This window comes from Trichoderma breve (assembly GCF_028502605.1).
Source record: "Trichoderma breve strain T069 chromosome 7 map unlocalized scaffold00007, whole genome shotgun sequence".
NCBI classification, from domain to species: domain Eukaryota; kingdom Fungi; phylum Ascomycota; class Sordariomycetes; order Hypocreales; family Hypocreaceae; genus Trichoderma; species Trichoderma breve.
In genome coordinates, this window is record NW_026611593.1 from 2243548 (window position 1) to 2267077 (window position 23530).

Here is a 23530-nt window from a genome sequence, read left to right on the forward strand (position 1 = left end):
ACATTCATTCTATGTTTTATGCATTCCCTTTTTGAAATTTCCAGTTCAACCTATCAAACAAGTGTAGCGAGTTCCCTCCGTTTCCTCGCTCGATCGCCCGGGACTTTTTCTTCCATTACAAGAGAAACCCCCTCCTTTGATCCCATGCAAGCAACACAAGGAGAAAAATAAAAGGGATTTGAAAACACAACAAGTAAAAGTGTTCAAGAGATCAAATTCGGACGCCCTACCAGCCACCACCCCCTTCTCGTAATCATATGCTTCCACCTTAACCACGGACGGCGGCTCCCAGAGCTCCGCCCGTGAACTGCGTGCCACCAGCCTGTCGCTGGGGGTTGCCGCCACCGCGAGGGCCTCCTCTGCCACCGCGGGCACCTCCTCTGTGGCCGCCACGGCCTCTGCCGCCTTGTCTCTCAAAGGCACTTGATGTGCCCTGTGTGCGCTGCTCCAATGTCCGCTCGTTGGTCTCGATGAGCGCGCTGGCCTTGTCTGATAGAGCGAGAGCCAGGGACTGGAGTCTGCTGAGCTCGACGCCCTTGCGGAAGATCACGTTGTTGGTGACCTGGTCGAGGGAGGCAGCGAGCTCCTCGTGGCTGATCATCTTGCTGATGACGGCAGCCACCTTGGTGGAGTCGAGCTCGAACATGCTGCTGAGGGTGTCGATGGCGAGGGTGTCGTAGAAGGGGGCGTAGGTGAAGAGGTATGTTCGGAGACCCTCCTCCTGGATCTGCTTGGACAGCATCTCCTTGATCTCATCGGTGTTGGGCATCAGGTCCCAGATCTTAATGCTGTGGATGTAGGTAATGGACTTCTTCCACTCGCCGGCAGCCAGAGCCTTGGAAGCCTGCATCACGTGGTCACGAGTGTTCTCGGGAGGTCCAGTGAAGATCTGTCTCTCGTGGTACTCGAGCATACGGCGGTAGGTCTTGCTGATGACACGCTTCTTGACATCGGGGGAAGAGCCAGTCTGGGCTAGGAGGGGAATCTCCAGAAGCATGCTGCAAGTGAGATATACGCACTCGAGCAGCTCCAGATTGATGTGCATGTGGAAGGGCAGCTGGCGCTGCTTCTCAAGGCGCTCCTGCTCGGGAGAGACCTGGCTGTATCGCTGCATCATAACACCCTGGGCGAGCAGCTCCTTTTGACGGCCGCTTCCGCAAATCTCCTGCAGGGTGTTCTGAGCGTCGTAGATGAGCCCCTTGCGGAAAGCGCAGAGACCGACTTGAACAAGGGTTCGGTTGTACAGGATCTGGCTCTGGATATCGAAGCCGGTAACAGTCTCCTGCAAGTGAGACATGAGCATCATGTCGCGAGCCTTGTAGTACTCGTCGTGGAGAGCGAGGAAGTAGACTTGGGAGAGCAGGGCTCTGGCACGAAGGATACCCTCGCTGTGGGCGTAGAGGTAGCCGCAGAGGACGTTGACCAGGGAAGTGGGGTCCTGGGCTTGAGCACGAGGAGTAGTGGTAGAGTCGACGTTCTCGCCAACGGCCTTCCAGGAGTTCTCCTCGAAAGTCTTGACAACTTGGGCGGGCTATATATCACGTTAGCAACGCATCTTAAACAATGGAGATGAAAGATTCCTTACCTTGAAATAGACGTGCTCCAGTCGTCGCATGACAATTCGGTTAACGCTGTCCTGAGGAACCTCAATGGTCTCGTCCTTCTTCAAGGCCTCGTAGTACAGGAGACCGCGGAAGATGACGTTGTACAGAGCACCCTCATCCTGCAGACGCTCGATATACTCTGAGGTGTGGGGGTCGATGCTCTGCAGAGATCGGTGCAGCTCGTCGTCGAGTCTCTCGACGTAGGAGACGATGCTGCCGGCGACCTTGATGTGCTTCTCACCGGGCTGCAGAGTAGGAGGCTTCTCATCATCATCCCACTCCTCAACGTTCTCGAGAACGACATACTCGGAGGTCTCTGAGAGAAGGGTCAGGAGCTGAGACAGTTCCTTCTCAGCGGCCTTCCAGTGCTCCAGGGGCATAACGTTAGTAGTTCCAGAGCCAAGGTCGAATCGAGCAGAGACCAGGGTCAGAAGAACGCGAATCTTCTGGTAGGGGGTGTTGGCGATCTCGCCGAGTCTCTCCATAACCTTGATCTGCTCAAGTCTGTCGGTGTTCTTCTTTCCACGAGTCTCCATAATGCCTCGCAGGTGCTTGAAGATGCTCTCAGGGGTGTACTGCAGGGTACGGCCGCCCTTTCCAACGGTGGCGAATCCCTCATCAGCGACCTCCTCAGCGCCGGCAGTTTCGTCGAACTTGACGGCCTTGGGGGCCTTGGGCTGGGGAACCTCCTCCTCCTCATCTGAAGACCACAGGTAGGTGTCCTTGTCCTCTCGGTAGACGGCAATCTCATCTTGGTAGTCCTTGTTGGTCTTCTTGACCTTTTGCTTGACGGCGTTGAGAGCACGAGCCTGGGTGGCGTTCATCTTCTTGGGGGTGACCTTTGCCTTTGCAAGAGCCTCATTGACGGATTCCTCGATCTCAGCAATGACCTTGATGTAAGGCTTGGGTATTCTGCTGCCGGCAGGAAGCTTGGTCACTTGTCGGTTAAGCTTGTCGAATTCTGTTTGGAAATAACATTAGCGTGTGTTGTTCGGTCATCGCGTCATGATTGTTGCCATACCGGTAGAGATGAGAGACCAGTCGCCATTCTTCTGACCGTTCTCAATCTGCTTAATCGACGTTTCGAGCTCGTCCAGTCGCTTGACCTGTGCGCTCTTGACCTTGTCTCGGACCTCATCGTCGCTACCCTCGCTGTCGGACGCAACGTTGTCTCTCAAGAATCGGAAAGCTCCCTGCTTCTGGTCGCCGCCAGCATCCTTGTCGTCATCTTCACTTTCCTCGTCGGAGTGGTCGAACTCGTCGGATTCTTCTTCGGACTGTTCCTGGTCGAGTTCCTGATCCTCCTCTCCGGAGTAGAGTTCTTCCTCGTCACTGGAGCTCTCGCTGGAGCTGTCGTCACCGCCGCTGCGGAAAAAGCGAGACATGTTGGCGGATCGTATTCCTTGTCTTCGGTTGATCAAATATCCCGGTCGAAGGTGTCGCAAGATTCGGGAGCCAGGCCAAGGGCAAAGACTCTCCTTCGAGGTGCGCGGGGTTGGTTCAAAAGTCGAGGGTCAAAAATTCACTGATTTTTGGTGGGAGGTGGGGCGGCATCTTGGGGCTTAGCGAGTGCACTTTGCACTTTGCTGCTGACTAAGGCCATCTGACCACTAGCATGTAATCGCTGGGAATGGCCGGACATTTGCCGCTGCTGCCTCTGTGCCTGAGATGGCTGACATCAGCAGCGGAAATAGACGGCTGGATAATGTTTCTCGATGTCCTCGGCAGAACTCAGTCTTGAACTCTGCCATGTCCACAACAGATATAGGGTTATCTGATTGACGTCCACGATGATATCGCTACGCTGTACGGAGGGCGCCTCCGCCGCGCGATCCTTTGTCCAGCTTGCCAAGCGACGGTATTCAGTGGCTACCGCACATGTACAACAAACGCCTCTAGAGTTTCTCATACCGCGGGGAGCTTCTCACTCTTCACGACTACGGACGATCAGGGTCTCTCCTCAATTTGGAAATGGCATATCGATGACACCAGTTCCCAGAACATCCGTTCTTTCAATAGGCCGACAGCAGACCAGCCGGTCATTCACAGCATCCGCCACCCGACTGGCCACAATATGCGTACAAAATCCCGTAAAGGGCGAAGATGGCAATGAGATGAAGTTGGAAATCACTTCAAGAGCAGCTCAGGTATGATTTATGCCCTTAAGCCTGCATTTATTCATTATACTGTTTTGACCTCATTGCTTACAAATTCATACAGCGACTCTCTGAGATCATGGCCAAGGACAAGAACCCGAACCTAGCCCTGCGCATTCGAGTTGAGAGCGGAGGCTGCCACGGCTTTCAGTACCTTATGAGCCTCATTACGATGCCCACAGGAGAAGCACGCGAAGCTTCTACAATTATCTCCGAGGAAGACAGCATCTTCCAATACGTTCCGGACGAGGCCAACTCTGCTACTCCACCCGCCGATAGCCCGAAAATCGTACTAGACGAGCCTTCTCTGGAGCTTCTGACGGGCAGCAAGGTGGATTTTACACAAGAGTTGATTGGATCGCAGTTCAAGATTGTTGATAACCCATACGCAACAAGCAGCTGTGGGTGTGGGACAAGCTTTGATATCAAGGCGTAGAGCATATTAATTTCCATGTACAATTACCCATCTGCGTAGGAGTGGAGAGCCTGACTAATAATCGCCACTCAATGGTTCACTAAAAGATTCAATAGGCTGGGATATCCTACAAGAGCAGATAATGAGACACGAAGATACAATTGCATATCACAGGTAGACAGTTATTTAGAAGCAATTTGAGCATCACACGGCATGGAAACTCGAGTGTCATTCATCGAAGAGTCAATTTATCAAAAGCCAAGTCGCGATACCAACGCCGAGCAACCATGCATGATATTTCCTTGTTCCCACTCCCAAAATCCGTAAACCCATTTTTGTTTTAATTGACTTAGTTCATCTGGCGGATGAGACCGTTGATAGCCTCCTCACGGTTGCCAAGGTCACCACCCTCAATGAAGTGCTTGAACTTGCGGGGACGGAAACCACCGTTGGGGTTGCTGAGCTTGAAGGGCCACAGGAAGTTGGCAGCCTGCTTGAAGTTGGGGCCAACGGTGAAGATCTCGTGGACGAGATCCTCAACGCAGATGATGCCGTACTTGCCGAGGTTCTCCTCAACGATGGAGTTGTCGGTCAGGGCAACGCGCTGCTTGTCGACCTTTCCGTATCCACGCTTGTAGATGAGCTCCTTGACGGACTTCAGGTTGGGGTAACCGTAGGCGATCCAGGGCTCAACGATCTTGAGCATCTCAGTGATGGCCTTGGTGACCTTCAGGAAGACACCGTTGTTGATCTGGAGAAGACGGAGCAGCTGGAGGACCTTGCGGGGCTTAGGGGGCATCTTGTTGATACTGGAAATTTTGTTAGTTTTCAAAGGTTGCCAAAAAGATGTCGAGTTCACACATACCCCTTGATACGGACGACGAAGATCAGCTTGGCCTCAGCGGGGATGTAGGCAGAGTCGTCGGCCTTGGCGGCACGGCGAAGGCGGATCTTCTCACGCTCAGCGCTGCGGTACTCCTGAACGTACTTCTCAGCACGCTTGAAGATGACACCACGCTTCTCCTTGTTGGCCTATTGAAAGTCATGTTAGCGATGTGCTTTACACAGAAAACTGTAGCATAGCCAAGAGTATTCCAAATCAAGTATCAGACCCGAAAGAAGGTTAACGATCAACGACATCGACACGCTGTGTCTAGTTGACGGTATGTTGTGCATCATGAAGATATTGGAAGGAAGAGATATTATACATACAGCCTTGCGCTTCTCAACAACGGCAGCACGCTCAGCGCGAGCCTTCTCCTGGCTCTTGCGCTTCTTGAGCAGGGTCTCAGGGACCAGGACGTGGTCGTTGGTAGGGACGCTATATTCAAAATTCAGATTAGTACGTAGTCCGCCATACAGTTGTATGGAACAGAGCGCCGATGCAAGAACTGTAGCTGAAATGCGACATTCTCAACAAGGCTGACTCGAGCTGAATTTGATCGGTGAGATAGGCGACAATGGCACGCATGTTCCAGCGATGCTCAATTGAAGCCTGTATTCCACTCATCCGACAACACCTCAGACAAGAAAAACTTGTCCAAGAACGAAAAAGTCGTGGGCAATAGCAGCAAGGCCATTTTCAGACCAGAGCCAATTGCCTTTATACGACAATGAATTTAAGAGAGAAGACGCATAAAGAGCGATTCTTCATCTCCAACACCCCATGGCGCCGTCTCTCAGCTCGCAGGATCTGATTGAACAAAATCTTGAATAACTGAGGGAGACGCCTCGGGAGGGATCGAGCTGGCAGGCCGATCTTTTCACGAAGAAAAGCTTTTCATCGGCTGCCCAGCGAGAGGACCACGACAATCTGCAAACATATCGAGACCGGGCATCTGCCCCGTATCGCAAAGCGTTCAGGGAGGAGGCACATACGTAGACATTTTGGCGGCGGCTGATGGCGATGTCTGATTGTATCGTCGAAGCTGTGCTTGAAGGGAAAGAAAAAAAGACCAGAGGAGGGAAGAAAAAAAAAGAGGGAACAGTACCTCGCTGGTGGAGCTTGCAACGGGTCCCACTCTCGAAAATTTTGGTGTAGGGCAGGGCTTGTAGGAGCTCAACGCCCAATTTATTTCGCTGTGAATTTTTTTGTGTGGGAAATTAATTCTGCCGCGCCCCACCGCCCCTCTAACCGCCCTCGCTCGCTGCAACCACCACTCCAGCGCATCACGGCTTCTTTTTTCTTAGTGACTCGCCAGTTCTCAACAGCCCCGTGACGAATAACCAGACGTCGACAAATTCCTCAAAATGCCTCCCAAGAAGGTCGCCGCTCCTAAGGAGAACATCTCCCTGGGCCCCTCTGCCCGCGATGGTACGTTTTGAACCATCCCCCGACGAAATAATTGTTCTGGTGAATTTTGATGGTTTTGCGCAACAAACCTCGAAATTCCCATATCAATAATTGAGGCGGGGTGAAGAAGATGGCAAAATTGACGACTAATTTACTGACAATGGCATTCAACAGGCGAGCTCGTCTTCGGCGTTGCTCGTATCTTCGCCTCCTTCAACGACACCTTCGTCCACGTCACCGATCTGTCCGGCCGTGAAACCATCACCCGTGTCACCGGTGGTATGAAGGTCAAGGCTGACCGTGACGAGTCCTCCCCCTACGCTGCCATGTTGGCTGCCCAGGACGTCGCCGCCCGCTGCAAGGAGCTCGGCATCAACGCTCTGCACATCAAGATCCGTGCCACCGGTGGTATGTTGCGCCCCTCCCATCGCAAAATCTCGACTTGGGAATATAGAAAGTATAGAAGCTAACGAGGTCAACTTTTACAGGTAACGGCACCAAGACTCCTGGCCCCGGTGCCCAGTCTGCTCTCCGTGCCCTGGCCCGTGCTGGCATGAAGATTGGCCGCATTGAGGACGTTACTCCTACCCCCTCCGACTCTACCCGCAGAAAGGGTGGTCGCCGTGGTCGTCGTCTGTAATTGCTGTATTTTTTTTATACAAACAAAAAAAATATGGCATTTGCATGCTTGGCGAACCTTTGGTTTGGGATCAAGGCAGGAGTTTCGCTATCTGGTTCTTTTATGTGGCGTTGAGAAAAAACGAGGAGAACGGCCCTTAAAGCCTGGTCTCCAATTCTACCACGCTCTGCTCAGGTTCCTTTGTCCTTTTTATTAGAAAGAGGATATATGGCTTGATGTTGATGCAGTAGACAGTTACAATTTCGCCCGAAGAAGGCTATGAAAAGTTATCTTCCTGTCAGAGTAACACTCTTCTGTGAGATGTGCCACATGTGATTCTTGAATCTGAATGAGCAATGATGACTGTATGAAGCAAATGTGTTATGATTAAGTCTACTTGATATGTGTTCTAACACTCCCATATTATCCTCGTCTCCGAGTCTTAAGTCCAGACGCCATGCTACTTATTATAAAAAGATATTGAACTTTTCAGAGCATATCAAATGCTCCCAGATTAAAATCGAAGCTTACTTGAATTGTGGTTTCAACGACCACATGCCTCTCCCAGTACTGCTGGGCCGGTTCAATACCGCAATCATTTCCAACGCAGACTTGAATTCGTCGCTCTGTTTCTTTCCTGGGCAGTAAGAATTAAAATGGTCCACCAGCATCTTACTGGGAACCTTTCCTCCGTGACGGTTGATGAATGTTTTGATCATAGGGATGAAGTCCTTCGCCTTCAAGTTCTTTTCACCTCCAGGCGTTCCTGATCGTGAGCTGCTGCCGCTGTCTAAGCCCTGGCGATCCGCGAGGTTGCTCATAATACCCGCTGAACTTGGGCCTCCACGACGACGGTTACCACCAGGACGACCTGCAGTACCAACTTCGCCAGTCCAAGTAACTGTACCAATTGGTACTCGGCGAGCCTCCTCTCCCGCATGTCGAAGATGAGCTGCAGCCTGACGAGCCACCATGTTTGCCTCCTGGCGTAGGACAGATATATCAGCCTGCACCTTCTGTGGACCATTGACAATCTGTTCGTGGTCATAAGCGCTGTTGACTGATCGCGCAAAGATGCCTTCAAGCATTCGCCTCTCTTCATGGGCAGATGGATCTTCCTTAACTTCTTCCGTTGCAGCGACGAGATCTAAGCTCTTCAGTTCACCCTCTTGTTTTCCTTGACCCACGTTTTTAATAAGCATCAAGGATTTTGCGTCGGTGTTGTCTATGTTTTTGTTCAGGTTTACTTCCGCACCCCTGAATACTTCGCTTCTCGATGCAGCAGGATCTGTGTTCTTCTCAAAAGTAAATAGGTCGTACAGATCTGAGAGGTCGTAAGAGCTTCGCTGCTTCGGATCTTTGAGAACTTTGTTCGTCATAAACTGCTTGAAGATTTGACGATGATATATCTTCTCCTCAATGGTACCTTCAGTCATGAGTCGGTAAATCTTGACAGGTTTGTTCTGGCCCAGTCTCCATGCTCGTTCTCGCGCTTGCAGATCAGTGGATGGATTCCAGTCTGGATCAAAGATGATGATTCGATCTGCTCCAGTAAGGTTTGTGCCCAATCCACCAGTCCTGGTAGTCATGAGAAAGACGTGGATATCAGGATCAGAGTTAAACTTGTCAATCATCGGCTGTCGTTGATCGATTGGAGTCTCGCCATCCATTCGTAGATAGGTAATGTTACAGTTCCTGATGCATTTCTCGATAATGTTCAGCATCTGCTTGCCCTGTGAAAACAAGAGTGTCTTGTGACCGTTCGGAATCATGACTTTTTGCAAGAGATCTTTTGTGAGCTGAAGCTTTGCGGACATTTTCGGGTTGCCAACTTCATAACCCGGCTTATTTGCAAGAGATTTGTCAAGTAGATCAGGGTGGTTGCAAATCTTTCGAAGGATATCGATTCCATAGAGAGATTGGCGTGTCCTGTTTAAAATGGCAGAGACTTCGTCGGAGCGGAGAAATGTCTCGTATGCTTTGCGTTGGCCCTCTGTCAATTTGCAGAACAAGACCTGCTCTGTCTTTTCTGGAAGGTCGGCAGCCACATCAACTTTCAATCGCTGGAGTAGATATTCACTGATAGTCTCCTTCAAAGCTTCAGCGCATTTTTCAGCAGTCATAACTTGAAGGTTAGACGCATTTGCATAGCCACCCTGCCGAATGGGAATCTCGAATTGCTGCTTAAAGTTGACTAGAGTACCCAAGCGCATCGGATAGATGAAGTCAAAGAGCGACCAGAGTTCCGTGAGGTTATTTTGTATTGGTGTTCCAGACAAAATGAGACGGTTTGGCGTATTGAGCTCTTTGCAGGTAACAGTGATTTCAGCATTTGGATTTCGGATTTTATGGCCCTCGTCAAGCACTGCATAATCCCATTCAACGCCCAACAGCAGATCGGCATATGTCTGAAGACCAGTATATGTGGTAACCAGAACATGACCTTTCTGAACAGCTCCTCGAATGATCCTCCTCGCAGCTTTTTCGGATTTGGTAGCCATTGGGCTGAAATGTTCCACATCATATTCATCTTCGGCTGTAGGATTGAGCATTCCACTGCCTGAAGAATGCAGGATTGAAACACGCAAAGGGGGCCACCAGCGATGGAATTCGCTTACCCATTGCCGGAGGAGCGTGGCTGGAGCGACCACAATGACTGGTTTCTTGAGCTTTTTGCTGTAGTGCAGAGCGGCAATGAATGCAATAAGCTGGACGGTTTTACCAAGACCCATTTCGTCTCCGATGATGCCTCCAACATTTTGCTTGTAGAGTTCGGCCAGCCACTGCACGCCAGTCTTTTGGTATCCGAAAAGGGATGGATAGACATCGCCTGGCAGTTTGAGGTCATCGGTAAAATAATGATCTGGCACACCTGGTGCTGGTTTAAACCATTCGTCTTCCTCCTCATCGCTCTCTTCGGGGCTTGTAACAGAAATGCTTTGACGTTTAGCTCGCCTTGCTCGACTCCTTCGATCAACCCAATCCTTCAATCGCTTCTTGTAGTGAGCCTCATTGCCATCATCGACCTTGCTAAGATCGATAGCTTCTTGCTCAGCAGCCGATGCCTTGGCTTTGGCTTTACGACGTTGTTGACGGACGATGTCATCTTCTGTTGTTTGCTGCCACACTGTAGAATCAACAGATTCTGAGCTAGATTGTGCTTCGGGCTCAAAATCAGCCGACGGTTCACGTTCTGTTTGTTTTTGGACCTTTCTCTTCTTCCGCGGGCGAAGTGAAAATTCAGCCTCTGCTGCTCCTTCACTCGCGGATGGCTCTGTCACTTCTTCAGCAAAGCCTGGACGCCGGAGCAGTTGATGTGATAACGGCCCCTCGCTGGCTTCATTGTTCAGCTGCTCCGCGGTGGCTTCCTCTTCGGCATCCAAGATGGTGTCGGCGAGTTGGCCCTCAATGCCGGCAGGTCGTGCGCCTCCTAATTTCGAGAAGGGGGTGATCTTGCCTGTCCGGATGAGATAGTCGCGATTGCTTTCTCCAGGAAGTCTCTTCGATTTGGTCTGGTTCAGGCCGTTTAACGGATCTTCTTGGTGCCTCTTCTGAATACGTGATTCGAAATCGTTGATGTCTAGAGTGGCCTGCTTGATTTCCTGTTCGAACTTGGCAATTTCGTTTTGAATCGTTCGAGACTGGGTCGGGTTGCCAGCAGCCTTTTCCAATCTCTTTTTCTCCTTGTCCAGCAGAGATTTGAATCTCTCGCGGGTCAACTCCAATTTGACGATTCGGTTACGGTCCTTTTTGTCTTCAGCCTCCATCAGCGCCGCGTTGGCCTGCATGGTGATGTCTCGCTCCAGATCATCCTGATCTCGTACAGTTCCAGAGAGATTTTTCAGCGCATCTTCTTCACTGATTCCAATAGCTGGCGGGGAATCAGTGTTGGTATCGGGTGTTGAGCCTTGTTGAGCTGCTGCCACCATTTCGCCGAGCAAGGCACTGCGGCTTTCGCCGACATCCTTTTCCTTTGTGTCGCTTTCAGAGTCCATAATGTCAGGTGGACTACTCAAGTTTTTCAGATTAGTTGTAGCTGGGTATCGATGAGAGGTTGGAAATTCGAGGCTTGAAAATTTTGAAGAGAAATCACAATAAATGAGAGGAATTTAGAAGGGTTAGATGTGACATGTTCTGTGTTCCTTGGAAGTTGGGCGATGCCTGTGACGTCCACGAGGGGCGATTCACAGCGGGGACAATATGCAGACTAGAGACCAGCAAGAATTGCACTGCCTCTTCTTGTCGAGATCATTTATTATGTCGTTAGAATCGGCATGACCTTTAGCCGAGATTCCCGTGGCGAAAGATGGCTCATGAAGAGAAGATGAAGTGAAGAAAGTGTGGAAAAAAAAATGACGAGCAATGTGAAGCTGTGCTTGTAAACAGTGGCTGAGATGAAGCTTCAATGGCGCCTCGACATGTGAGTGGCAAAGCAGCAAGGCGCTGATTGGTCAGCATCAAAGGGAGCCACTGCATAAGCTCCAGGCGAGTCCGTGAATTTGTGCATTTATGTATCACGTGCCTGTACAATGACTGGCTTTTGGGAAATTTTAAAAGCAACTCCAAGCTTCAGGGTAGGAGAAGGTTAAACAAACAGCCGATCACAGACAAGGTACATGTAGGTACACAGATTGACAGAGTGTATAGAAATTATGTGGCAATCAATTCATCGAACAGATGACCCTCTCTGGAAGCCTGATGCTTCAGGTCTGCTAATTGGTCCTTCGGGCCTACATACATGTAGTTCTGCATGCATGTACTACTTGTAGTAGATTGAGGCCCAGATAAGTTTGGCTCTGATAGGATTCCTCTATTCGAACGCACGACAGTAACTATCTCCACCACTCGGTCCCCATACACAACCAAACCCACAGTAGGCCTCGAAAAGGACTTCTCCACCACTGCCGCCGGTGCAGTAGAATAAGGAATTCTTGCGATGTAGTGCGTCGGTTGGTTCGCCAGCCAACCGGAGCGCCGCTAGAATCTCGGAAGCATAATTTCCTATTTCCTATTAGATTCAATACCCAGCTGATGACTTGCGGTGCCATACCAATATCGAGAAGCTCGGCGCCACAATAGCTGAGGCTGGGGGTGCAGTTCCTTGCGGTAACGGTAGACATAACGGCAGCCAAAATGGCGAGTGAGCTAGTAGCAAGCTTGACCATTGTGAAGTAATTCTGTAGTTTGAAGAATATTGAGGAGGAGAGGTAAGCAGTGAGTTGGATAAGAGGAAGTTGCAATCTGAAATGCTCTAATTGCCATGATGGCGACGAGCCAATATTTATAGATAAAAGTGGTATGCTATAAGCTGCGGGCCTGCGGCCATTTCTCTATGCATATGATTTCATCCTTGAATTGATGGAACAAACTTAAGTTGCTTAGAATACTACCTAGTACTGGAGTCTGTCTCACACTCGTTTAGATATGGGTACCAATGATGGAACAATAAGTCATTTGACCTCTTAGAAAGTCTACTCTATGACTTCCTGTAGATTTCATTGGTTTTTTGACCAACTGATGGATCATATATGTGTATACATCTGCATACAGTCTCAAGCTTGATTCATGTGCCTCTTGTCTGATGGTCGACTCACTACGTGGAATATGATGATTGGAGAAAACTATGTTTATGTGTTGAAATATGTCATATAAGACAAGATTTGATTGAAGACTGGGACTGTTATCCCATCAGTGTCTCAAGAGGCTAACATTCTGCCGCAGCTTTGGCTGCTTCATGAATGCCCCAGAGCTGTTAACAACTATACATCCCAAGGTATAAGCTCAAGAAAATAGCAAAGTAACTACATGCCATTATCTCATATACTGAATAGCAGATAAACATACTTGATACACATCGTAAGTCAACTTTCACGCATAGAGTGTTGTATCATCTGATGGTGCCCAGCCGAATCCATGGCTTACTTCTAATCGGTTAACTAATGACCGCGGAACTGTCGTTACTGGCGGATCCTTGCGGGCGAGACACAACAAGAGACTCTTGAAACTTAGCCGTATGCGGTCGTGAAAGGAACATCTTGTGGTTGCTGGGCCTCCTTCAGCGAATTAAGATAGTGCTCTATGTCATGGATGAGACACGGCCTGAGATATCGGTAAAGAGTTTACTGAGTTGCCCCACTGTCATGATTCAGGAGGAGACTGGGGTGACTTCACTCAATCCAAACGGAATTATTACGACTGCCACCACAGTAGTATATAACTATGAGAGGAAGCTCGCATTGTGTTAACCACGGTTTCCATAAGTGGTTCATGCGGAGAGACTATCTTCATTAGTAAAAGTAGACGCACATTTCGACGTCTACTGTATTTGACGTTAGCTTTGTTCAAGCTGGTATTGAAGATGACAATATTGTGTGTGACGACTAAACGGCGACATTAAACTGGCATCTTCCGTCTCTGGGCACCCTCACAGTAAGATTACGAAGGGTGGATTTAACAGGCGATTTCTTATGCCGCTTCGTTCTATATTACTCAGTGCGGCACGCATGTCTTGCTCGGCCGGCCGGCCGACGGATTTGGCCTCGCTATTGGCATGGAATTAGTGGAGGGTGATTCTTGTAGACGGCTCGCCTACGTGTACTGCCGCCGACGACTAATACTCGTACTCTTTTCAACTATTTATTCAGTAAGACTTTGGCCAACCTGCGCCAGGCGGCAAACACTACAAAATTATGACTTTATACAGCCAACATAAGGGGCTAAAGAGAATTAAAGAGAGAGAGAGCAACGAGGCCCAGCGCGGCCACTGGAGATAGAGCTCGGCTTACATGGCCCGCCTTACAGCCAGTCCGGGCCGCTGCTAGGCCCCGCGGCGCCGGTAAATTGCGCGTCAACGCCTGTCGTACAATGGATAGGTCAGGTACATGTAGCCAGGAGCCACTTTTACTACTGGAAGCCTCTACCTAGTAGTCATCTGAAAATCTTCAACTGCGCTGAGTCATACCTTAGGTACATGTAGCCTCGCACTCCAATATGTGCTATTACTTTCCATGCCAGAACAAAGGCTTACATGAGTCACCCCTTCGATCTCCAAAATGGAACAAAATAATCTCCACCTTTGTCAAGTCTTTTTTGCTCTTGCGCGCCCTTGAGTTTACATTGTTTACATTATCTCACAACTTATCCTTCTATCAACGCTGTCTTCTCAATTCATAGACCAAGCTTACTGTACTTGTAAACCATTCACTTTGAAACAACCCCTCACCCAACTTTGTCATATAATGAGTCAACTCCTCCACCTTCAAGCCACACTCTTCTCTTCCCACTAAGCCTTCAACATGGCAATTTGGACAAGAGTAATTTCTCGCCCTCGGAAATCATTTCTCCACCTTTATCCACAGAAAGTCTTCCGTGCCGCTAAACCAATGGCGGCCTATTCCACACAACCATCTCACCAACCTGCATGGCTCAAGACCCTCTTAGACAACAAGACCCCGGCTCCCAAATTATACGCCTGGAGTCCAGAAAACGTAGACAGCAGTATCAGCGGCAATGGAAATACCACTCAATCCAACTCGGACGACTTGGATCGCCGAATATTCATCCTCGGCGTCGGCAATTTAGGTCGTCTCTACGCCAGCTGTCTGTCCATGCAATCTCCTCGGCCTCCAATCACTCTCGTCGTCCACAGAAAAGAGCTCTTATCTCAATGGATTCAAAGCCCCGGCCTTGAGATTACCCGATTGGGAAAGTTGTACAGCGGCAAGGATGAATTCCAGATTGAGTGGTGGACTGATGAAGCACCTACCCATGGCCCTGTTAGAGAAGTCGCTCAGGCGAGCAAAATTCGCAATCTCCTCGTTGCAACTAAAGCTGCTGCCGCCATGCCAGAAGCCGACAAGCTGCGAAGGTATCTTGACAGTGGCAGTAGCGTGGCCTTTCTCCAAAACGGCATGTCGAAGCTGTGGCCGCCCCATGGACAGGAATACATATCAAGGCGGTATCCCGATAATGATGGGCCTAATATCTTGGCCTGTGTCACGAACCACGGCGTCTTATCAGAGGGACCATTTAAAAGCCTTCATGCCTCACCCGCAGACACCGCTATTGGGCCTGTTTTACTGAATACCAGCACTCAGCCTCTCGCAGCGAGTGTAGCATATCTAACGGAGGCCATCGCCACTGCTCCCGACCTCAACGCAAGATCCATAACAAGAGCCGAGCTCTGGGTCTCACAACTCCAAAAACTCGTCGTGAATTCTTCTATAAATCCCCTTACCGCCGTTCTCCGCTGTAAAAATGGTGTCTTATTCGAGGATCCGAATGGCGTTATAGCGAAAGTTCTCGACCGCCTCCTCGCCGAATCCAGTGCCGTGCTCCAAACTCTCATCAATCACCCCAGCACCACCGAAATTCTGACTGATTCCACTGGGACAAGTGCCAAATCTCTGGATACTTTGAGAGAAGAGCTGACTTTGCGCTTTTCGCACGACCAGCTTCGGACAATGCTCTACAAGATTGGTCATATTGTTAGGGACAACACTAGCTCCATGCTTCAGGATGCTCGTGCGGGAAAACCCACGGAAATTCGGGATTTTAATGGATGGCTGGTCGAGACGGCAGATTTTCTCGGTACAAATAGCAGTGGTCAGCAGCTAGACGTCTCATGCCATCGGGCTTTGATCGCACTGGTTGAGTCAGGCACTGTTTTGGATGAGACGGAGTTGGGCAAACAGTTGCTTTCATGAACCTCGTTTATTACCTTTTCTTAAGCCTGACTCATGTGTCACAAAAAAATACGGATGTTTAACTCAATGTGTTATTTATTTTGCATGTTATAGATACAGGTACAAGTACATATGCCGTCATCACCATAATTTCGTCGCACGTCAGCTTTTACAATCCTTCAACCGTCATTTGGGAATGGAAACTGGGGAGAATCGTCAATGTCATCATTAAACAGCTCCCACACACGATTGCAGCACCCCATCGGCGTCACTCCACCGCCGACCCTCTGTGCAACGATGCGCCACTTTTCATCTTCATAGTTTTGTAAAGCGTCTAGCAATCTTTCGTCCTGAGGTAGCGTCAGAGTCAGCAATCCTGTATTACAAGATAGTATAAATCCTAAGAAATGACAATGAATAGCATACCATCTCCCTCGTCCATGGTGCAGAGTCAGTCTTTAGTCTTGTACAGTATCTCACTTGCAACGTGCCTGGATTGCGGCCGGGGAAGAAGTCGGCAATTTGCTTCCACGTGAGATTCTTCTGCTCTTTGAGCTCAATCAGAAGTTCGTCTTCTTCTTGAGTGAACTTGATCCTTGGCCGTTGAGGTCGCCGCGCAGGAGAAGGCATTCCTTCTCTTCCAACCAAGTTGTGTGCATCTTGGCTGCTCTCTCCATGCATTGATGAGCGACTCATGTCTGGTAAATGGTGGTGATGATGAGAAGGACGAGACCACGGCTCAGTACCGTCCGGTCCTGAGAACCCGTATATATTTGAGGCAGATCCTGGAGGGGTATCATAGCCTGGAGCTACCGATGAGCCAGGGTCATCTGCATACACCATGCCATGTGAGGAATAATAATGTCGATAAGACTGTGATGACATTGGGTTATAACCTCTTTCGTACGAATTGTGTCTTCCGTCGTGATCCATTGGTGATTGATGTTTTGTTGGTTACTCTTCAACTACAGTGACACCAGGATATCCCTTGATGGGAGTTATTTTGCTATCATATATAATCTCGTCACTCAGACCAGAGGAAACATCTTCTCGTTTGTTGTCCTATCGCATCCCGCTTCCCCTCAGCCATGGCAGCGGCATTGAAGAAACAATTCGCCCCCGCACAAGCACATGCTGCGAAATCCAGGTTCATGCGCGGTGGTCAAAATGTATAAGTTTCCGTGATATTGGGAGGTGTGCTGGGTGTGGTGTTGAGCACGGCTAGCCTCAGTGTAGACAGTCAACCGTACCGGGAAAAAGATCTGATGCCCACCACCATCTGAAAAGGGTAATATAGACCAGCTAATTCATCCGATATTGCAAATTCAGTGACCGAATAAAGTATGTGGGGGAGGCTCTTGTTCGGTGCCGTCCCGCCTGTTGCATGCATCAGGTCAAAGCGCCCCTTGCCAAGTAAATTTACCGATGAGGAGGATTTCGAGCTCGGACGCGGGCTGTGTATTTTGACGCCGTGCATAAGCCTCGGTAGAGGTGTTGGGTTTATATCCGGACAACTTGTGCCCTCCAAATACGAGACTCAATGCGAGATACGGCACTCGTCAGGGGCGCTAATGCAGCTCATTGACCCTTGATCCGCTATCAAGACGCACCGTTACCGGGAAGACGGGCTGGAGGAGGTTGCCTTGAGGTGGCGATAAATTGAATGGGATCGACAGCCGCTATAAGCAAGGTTCAATGGAGATTGTCGATCGTGTAACGGCTCGGACGGTCAGACAGGGGATCGGATAGTTGTTCCCGAGGGGAATATATGACAATTTCGGGGAGGTAGCCGAAATGACAGTTTATGCAGAGCATTTAAGTCGCTACGATTCCGCATTTTGGACTGTCAACCGGCATCGCCGCCTTGGCTTACTCTGTGAATCTGAACTGAATTGCCTTCTTTGGCTCGGAAACACTCGAATCGGGAAGCTGAGAGGATGAAGACACATACATCAAAACTTTGACATAGCCAAGGTACCGAGTAGACAACACGCGATTTCTCACATGTGAGAGAGGCATTTGGCCGATTTATCAGATCAGCAACAATCGTTCCGCGGCGAGAGTGCGGCGGTACTAATGAATCCCACTTCAACCGAACAGGCGCGAGGTTACGATGAAGTTCATTCTCGTAATCGTATATCGCTACGACTGGAGCACTTTCAACATACAATGATCTTACCGTGCCAGCTACGATTAGATGCATTCTCATTACCACCGTAAGTTGCTACGATCGGAGCACGGCCAACATACAATCATCCTACCATTCCTTACCACTCCAGCCACTAATAGGCTTACGGTCACCGATCTGTCTAATGTATCTGGTATCCAGCGTCTCAGAAATGTCGGGCCCAGAGTAGCATCGGGAACCCCAAGCTGGCTAGATACAAAGCTCAGACCTCCCTTATCCATGTAAATTTGTCGCCGCAATACATGACTTAGTCTCGGCGTACCTTTCGATGCGATGAAAGGCGTCGGTACATGTATCCAGGGCCCAGCCGCACTCGGGAAGACGAGAGCCGCATGCACAGCGATGGATCGGGCTTCGCTTCAACCAAAATTTGGCCTATTAAATCCTTGACGTAGACATAGCTCTGTAGCCAATGGCAAACCTCGTCCGAATTGCCAAGAAGAAGGCTACAGTGAAGCCTTTTGCCCAATGATGTTGTAAGAGCAGAACTCAGTGATTGTGCTATCTCCAGCTGCCATTGGATGCCCAAATCGGGTATCGGATTGCAGCCTGAAATGAGAAAAATTTCGGGCTGGGTCTCAAATTTCTCTTCTATCTTTGTATAGCAAATTAAGCATCGCCTGCGACTTTGATGTAAAATTTACGACTATATGGCCAACGTTCGAGAAATTTCAGGGAACACAATTGGGAACAATGTCACAATCGTTCAGGGTGACCTCAACACTGCTAATCCCAGTAGGCTCCAACTTATATCTACAATATTGGGCACCCATGATTTGGCTAACCATTCCTGCCTACAGGATCCCCAGATTCGATTGACGCTTTTCTCAATAAAATCAGTAAAACGGACCCATTTTACGACAAGAAGCGAATTTTAGAATTGAAAGGCCCCTTGTTACACGAATCTTTCAACTGGATACTCGACCATGAAGGCTTTAAGAAATGGCGCCACACGGAAGAGAGCAGTGTACTTTGGATTAAAGGCGACCCTGGAAAAGGCAAGACAATGCTCCTCTGCGGCATCATCGAAGACTTGGAAAAGACTCCTGGCGAAAAGAGCAAACTTGGCTATTTTTTCTGTCAAGCCACGGACTCTAGGATTAATTCTGCTTCCTCGGTGGTAGCAGGATTGATTTTCTCCCTCGTCAGGCAAAATCCGACACTTTTTTCGCCGATTTGCAAGCGACATGAAGATAAACTAAGTCAACTTGATGGGCCTAATGCGTGGCCTGTTCTTAGTGATATATTTGAAGCAGTTACCCAGATTGGAGGGATAACAGCCCCCATCTGTGTTGTCGATGCTCTTGATGAGTGCGAGCACGATTGCAAGCTGCTCCTAAGTCTCATTCTCAAAACAAGCAATCGCGTCAAGTGGCTACTTTCAAGTCGAAATGTCAAAGACATCGAACGAGGACTGCGTTTGATTGAACCCGCTCGGAGGCTCAGCTTAGAGCTAAAAGAGAACGCCGAGAATGTCTCTAAATCTGTTGATGTTTACATCAACAATTTCATATCGGGTATCGAAGCACTGGAAGACGATGAGGAACTTCAAACCAAAACAGTCACAACCCTAAAACGCAAAGCAAACGGCACGTTTCTATGGGTAGCCCTTGTGATCGAACAGTTGAGGGATACAGACCGTCGAAATGTTGAAGAAGTACTGGAAGAGATACCAGAAGGTCTAGAGAACCTCTACAACCTGATACTACAGCGAGCCAACGCTAAGCTAAGGAAAAAGGATCGAGAAGCCTGTCAAATCTTGCTCTCCATCGTTACTACCGCTGAGAGGCCCCTCCATCTTGAAGAACTCCATATATTTATAAGTTCTCAATGGGCACATTATAAATTGTCCTACGATATACTTGACATGAAAGATATAGTTAGAGATTGCGGATCGCTTTTAGCCATAAGAGACGACATTGTCTACTTCATCCACCAGTCAGTCAAAGATTACATAGTAGGGAATGTCTACAATAGCATTTTCCCTTCAGGAATTCAATATCAACATCGAAAAATGTTTGAAACGTCGATCAGTGCTATGTCTCGCATTTTTAGGCAAGATATTTATAATCTCAAAGACCCTGAACGATGCATGGGCAATATAAGGCGCAGGCCCTATATCGACCACCTGATCGATACCTGGCTCATGATCGATACCAGGCCCAAGGGAAATATCAGGCCGCCGCATCCCGATCCCTTGGTACCCATAAAATACAGCTGCGTATTTTGGGTCGATCATTTAATTCGTGGATACGACTCTGAAGGATTCAAGAGTGAGGAATGCTTTAAGGATGATGGACAGCTCCAGGCCTTTCTCAAAACCAAGTACCTATGCTGGTTAGAAGCCTTAGCTCTCTTGCGCAGCCTTATACCCGAAGGGGAATCTGCTTTACAAAGACTTAACAATCAAGCGGCAAGTTATTGTAAAAGCAGAGAAAATGGGCATCGGGTCACAAACTCGCAAGAAGAAGAAGATACAAGCGGCCTAATGAAGCTTATTGGCGATGCTTATCGATTCTTTCATTACTGCCAAAATTTTGTAAGGGAATGGCCGCTACAACTATACTATTCAGCGGTTGTCTTCGAGGACAAGAACAGTGCAATTTACAAGTCATATCGGCAATCTACACGCGCTCACGTTGGAGGTTTTTTAACCTTCATAAAGGAGCCACAAAGACGGTGTTCTCTACAGCGCAATATTGATACGAAGATACGCCGTTCCGATCTTGATTATACGAAGTTGCTTTATTCGCCAAACTCCTCCACAATATGTATGTTTTATAATAGTATCTCGCTCTATAGAACAGATACCGTGGAACGTGCAATCCGACTGAACGTGGATGAGACATGCCATCATTATGTCTCCTTCTTGCCCGATTCTGAACACTTGGTCTCAGTCTCTCACAAGGGCCTCGTGCAAACGTGGGCCATCGACAGCGGGATCCAAGTGCAGCAGCTTTCTTTAAACCTTGACATAAGCAAATCTCACCCTGACCATCCATCCGAAGTTTTCCGAGAAGAAGTGGTTAGTCTATCGCCGCATGGAGATCTGGCAGCATCGATGTTTCGTGGGTCGATGTTTGGTCAATCGAGTTTCAAATACTTGAGCTCGATGAAAATCTGGACGACAAAATCCGGTGCCTGCACGCGTGAGATAGACCTGATGCATACACCTAGCTTCAGGGATTTGTATGTTTTTGCACCCAATTCAGCACTGATAGCCTTGATACACAAGTCTGACGCTATCACCTACTCTATTTGGACGGGAAAAATTGTGAAACATATCTGCACTCAATCCAGTGATCCTCTCACCTGGTCTTTCGGTGATATTGGGCACTCAAAATTTTCGCAAGATTCCACACTATTGGCTTTAGCAAAGGACTATTCCGATATCGGCTTCTGGTGTACCAAAACGTGGACGAAAATATATCAGATTAAATTAAGACGTAGGATATACGATTTCGACTTGTCTCTCGATGGATCGATGTTTGTGACAGCATCACTGGAGACTTTGATCGTTGGAAGCACTAGAACAGGAGAACAGCTATTCAAAATTGCCACCAGGGATGAGACGTTTAGGGTCTCTTTTTCTCCTGATTGGTCAGCTTCCTCGCTTCTCGCATCTGCCAGTTCCAATGCAGTTCAAATATGGCGGATTGATAACAGGGAATCCTCTACCGAAATGAGGAGTTTTGCTCGCACATCCTCTGAATCATTCTCTGCATCATCCTTTGAATCATCCGTAGCTATATCACCAGGATCAAAATATGTGGCAGAACGAGGCCTCGAAGGGTACATCAACATATGGAGTGGAAAGGGTGGCGAGTGTATCCAAGCGCTCAAATATAGCTATTCCGACGAGTGGGCTCGCCCCGTTTTCTCACCAAACTTAGAATATGTTGCCTGTGCTGATGGTAATCGGCGTGATGTCCGCATCTGGCGCCTTACCACCGGGGAGCCTCTTCACTTGCTTGAAAGCCATAGTGCCAGCTGTAAGTTAGGTACGATCATCTTTTCAGAAGATTCAAAACACCTGGTTGCGGGTTATGACAATGGAGAGGCGAGGGTGTGGTGCGCGGAAACTGGCAAATGCTTATTTAAAAGTGACGAAAACAACGATGACAGCAACAACGATGACAGCAACAACGATGACAGCAACAACGATGACAGCAACATCGATGACAGCAACACCGATGACGATTATGACGACCCCTACATCGTGGCGTTGGCAATTTCACCTGAGTCAAAATATATGGCGAGAGCTTCAACATGGACGTCGGAGCGTGGGAGTCGTTCTGTTTGGGGAGTGCGCATCTGGGATTGGCGCGCGGGCCACCACCTTTCCAGCTTTGGCTCTGAGCAATCCTGGCAAGAGAGGTCGCACTTTTGTGCAGATAGCCTTCGTTTTTCGTCTGATGCTACGATTTTAGCAGTTATTCTCCAATTACCAAGAGGGGGGTCGGATGACGGCGGTCCTGAGTACGAAGCCCAGATCTGGGAAGTCGCCACAGGTACTTTCATAACTTCTGTTGCAGTTGGGGTGAGCTACAGTGAGCCGTTCTTTGACCCAACAACGAACATGATACTCACAGACCGTGCTGGTTTCTGCACAAGATCCTCATGGAAACACTGGGAAAAAATTCCACGGCGGGCATACTCGTTATGGCAACCCGTTTTAGACACGTCTTGGATCTGTTTTGGTGGAGAGAAAATCTTCTTATTTCCAGAAGAATATTCTCCAAAATATGCATCAAGAGAATATGTGGCAATCCAATCCTCCTTGTTGGCATATACAACTTCCGCGGATGAGATAATAATTATTCAACTTCCTAGCCAGCATCAATTACAGGGACTAGGAATCATTACAATGGATCCCGACAATGTCGGTCATTCAAGCTTGCGTGCTGATGACTCGAACTCTGAAGTTGATAGCTATTTGGTAACAAGTGAATCTGATGCAGACGAACCCAAAGGTAAAAGACTAAAATTATCGTACCCTTTGGAGTAACCAAATCTTGTTGGACAAGGTGCTTGAATGGATACAAACTGGCAAAATTCAGGATAGGTACTTCTATTTAAGAAGAGTTAGTCTTCTCTGAACTCTCGATATCAATAAATTTAATGCCGTAAATTTGAGATCGCTGTTATCTTGGGATTGTGATGGCTAGATTGGCTGTATTTCACGGTATGGCGACTATAATTGCCAGTTCGTTGATACAACTTGTCTATGTCGAGTAGGGTTTTGAGATGTATCGCAATATCTACTAATTTGCTAGGTATCCATCAAAATAAGCAAGCAGAACAAGAGTTGTCCTACAATACTACTTCACATAGCCGCGGCGATTCCATATGATACATTGAATGGGGAACATGAAGTCCGTCTACTATGATGTTAAAAAACAAAACAGACCTTTTTAACCTACAAGAAGAAATAAATATAAGAAAATAATGACAACTACTAGTAGAACTTTTGTTCGCTACTTATTTTTTTCCGGTCTCTCATTCTGGCATCTTTATCCCTTACAAATCTCCCCCAGAATTGAGATGACTACGTTATAAACAAATCCTGAG

The 23530-nt window shown here is 48.5% G+C and overlaps 9 protein-coding genes across 9 annotated transcripts; 4 read left to right on the forward strand and 5 right to left on the reverse strand.

The window, feature by feature from the left end:
- Nucleotides 1-268: 268 nt before the first annotated feature.
- On the reverse strand, nt 269-2989 carry T069G_10888 (PCI domain-containing protein; the record flags this gene model as incomplete). The annotated part of the gene is made up of 3 exons (XM_056178098.1): nt 269-1531; nt 1586-2565; nt 2626-2989. 3 exons carry the CDS (start codon nt 2987-2989, stop codon nt 269-271), a joined length of 2607 nt encoding a protein of 868 aa, XP_056024388.1.
- Nucleotides 2990-3394: 405 nt separating this feature from the next.
- Nucleotides 3395-4196, forward strand: T069G_10889 (iron-sulfur cluster biosynthesis domain-containing protein; the record flags this gene model as incomplete). Its single annotated transcript, XM_056178099.1, has 2 exons — nt 3395-3751; nt 3825-4196. The coding sequence occupies 2 exons, from the start codon at nt 3395-3397 to the stop codon at nt 4194-4196; spliced, it is 729 nt and encodes a 242-aa protein (XP_056024389.1).
- Nucleotides 4197-4524: 328 nt separating this feature from the next.
- Nucleotides 4525-5646, reverse strand: T069G_10890 (ribosomal protein l30p/L7e domain-containing protein; the record flags this gene model as incomplete). Its single annotated transcript, XM_056178100.1, has 4 exons — nt 4525-4984; nt 5041-5207; nt 5388-5496; nt 5603-5646. 4 exons carry the CDS (start codon nt 5644-5646, stop codon nt 4525-4527), a joined length of 780 nt encoding a protein of 259 aa, XP_056024390.1.
- Nucleotides 5647-6425: 779 nt separating this feature from the next.
- Nucleotides 6426-7108, forward strand: T069G_10891 (ribosomal protein s11 domain-containing protein; the record flags this gene model as incomplete). Its single annotated transcript, XM_056178101.1, has 3 exons — nt 6426-6489; nt 6643-6876; nt 6957-7108. 3 exons carry the CDS (start codon nt 6426-6428, stop codon nt 7106-7108), a joined length of 450 nt encoding a protein of 149 aa, XP_056024391.1.
- A 506-nt stretch (nt 7109-7614) lies between these two features.
- On the reverse strand, nt 7615-11082 carry T069G_10892 (type III restriction enzyme, res subunit domain-containing protein; the record flags this gene model as incomplete). The annotated part of the gene is made up of 1 exon (XM_056178102.1): nt 7615-11082. One exon carries the CDS (start codon nt 11080-11082, stop codon nt 7615-7617), a length of 3468 nt encoding a protein of 1155 aa, XP_056024392.1.
- Nucleotides 11083-11897: 815 nt separating this feature from the next.
- On the reverse strand, nt 11898-12252 carry T069G_10893 (uncharacterized protein; the record flags this gene model as incomplete). Its single annotated transcript, XM_056178103.1, has 2 exons — nt 11898-12088; nt 12138-12252. 2 exons carry the CDS (start codon nt 12250-12252, stop codon nt 11898-11900), a joined length of 306 nt encoding a protein of 101 aa, XP_056024393.1.
- A 2130-nt stretch (nt 12253-14382) lies between these two features.
- Nucleotides 14383-15792, forward strand: T069G_10894 (ketopantoate reductase panE/ApbA domain-containing protein; the record flags this gene model as incomplete). The annotated part of the gene is made up of 1 exon (XM_056178104.1): nt 14383-15792. One exon carries the CDS (start codon nt 14383-14385, stop codon nt 15790-15792), a length of 1410 nt encoding a protein of 469 aa, XP_056024394.1.
- A 158-nt stretch (nt 15793-15950) lies between these two features.
- Nucleotides 15951-16467, reverse strand: T069G_10895 (myb-like DNA-binding domain-containing protein; the record flags this gene model as incomplete). Its single annotated transcript, XM_056178105.1, has 2 exons — nt 15951-16121; nt 16198-16467. The coding sequence occupies 2 exons, from the start codon at nt 16465-16467 to the stop codon at nt 15951-15953; spliced, it is 441 nt and encodes a 146-aa protein (XP_056024395.1).
- Nucleotides 16468-18609: 2142 nt separating this feature from the next.
- Nucleotides 18610-22638, forward strand: T069G_10896 (NACHT domain-containing protein; the record flags this gene model as incomplete). Its single annotated transcript, XM_056178106.1, has 12 exons — nt 18610-18694; nt 18760-19197; nt 19240-19284; nt 19360-19476; nt 19522-19782; nt 19864-19897; nt 19937-20065; nt 20138-20408; nt 20454-20534; nt 20700-21282; nt 21706-22499; nt 22552-22638. The coding sequence occupies 12 exons, from the start codon at nt 18610-18612 to the stop codon at nt 22636-22638; spliced, it is 2925 nt and encodes a 974-aa protein (XP_056024396.1).
- Between the last annotated feature and the right edge of the window lie 892 nt (nt 22639-23530).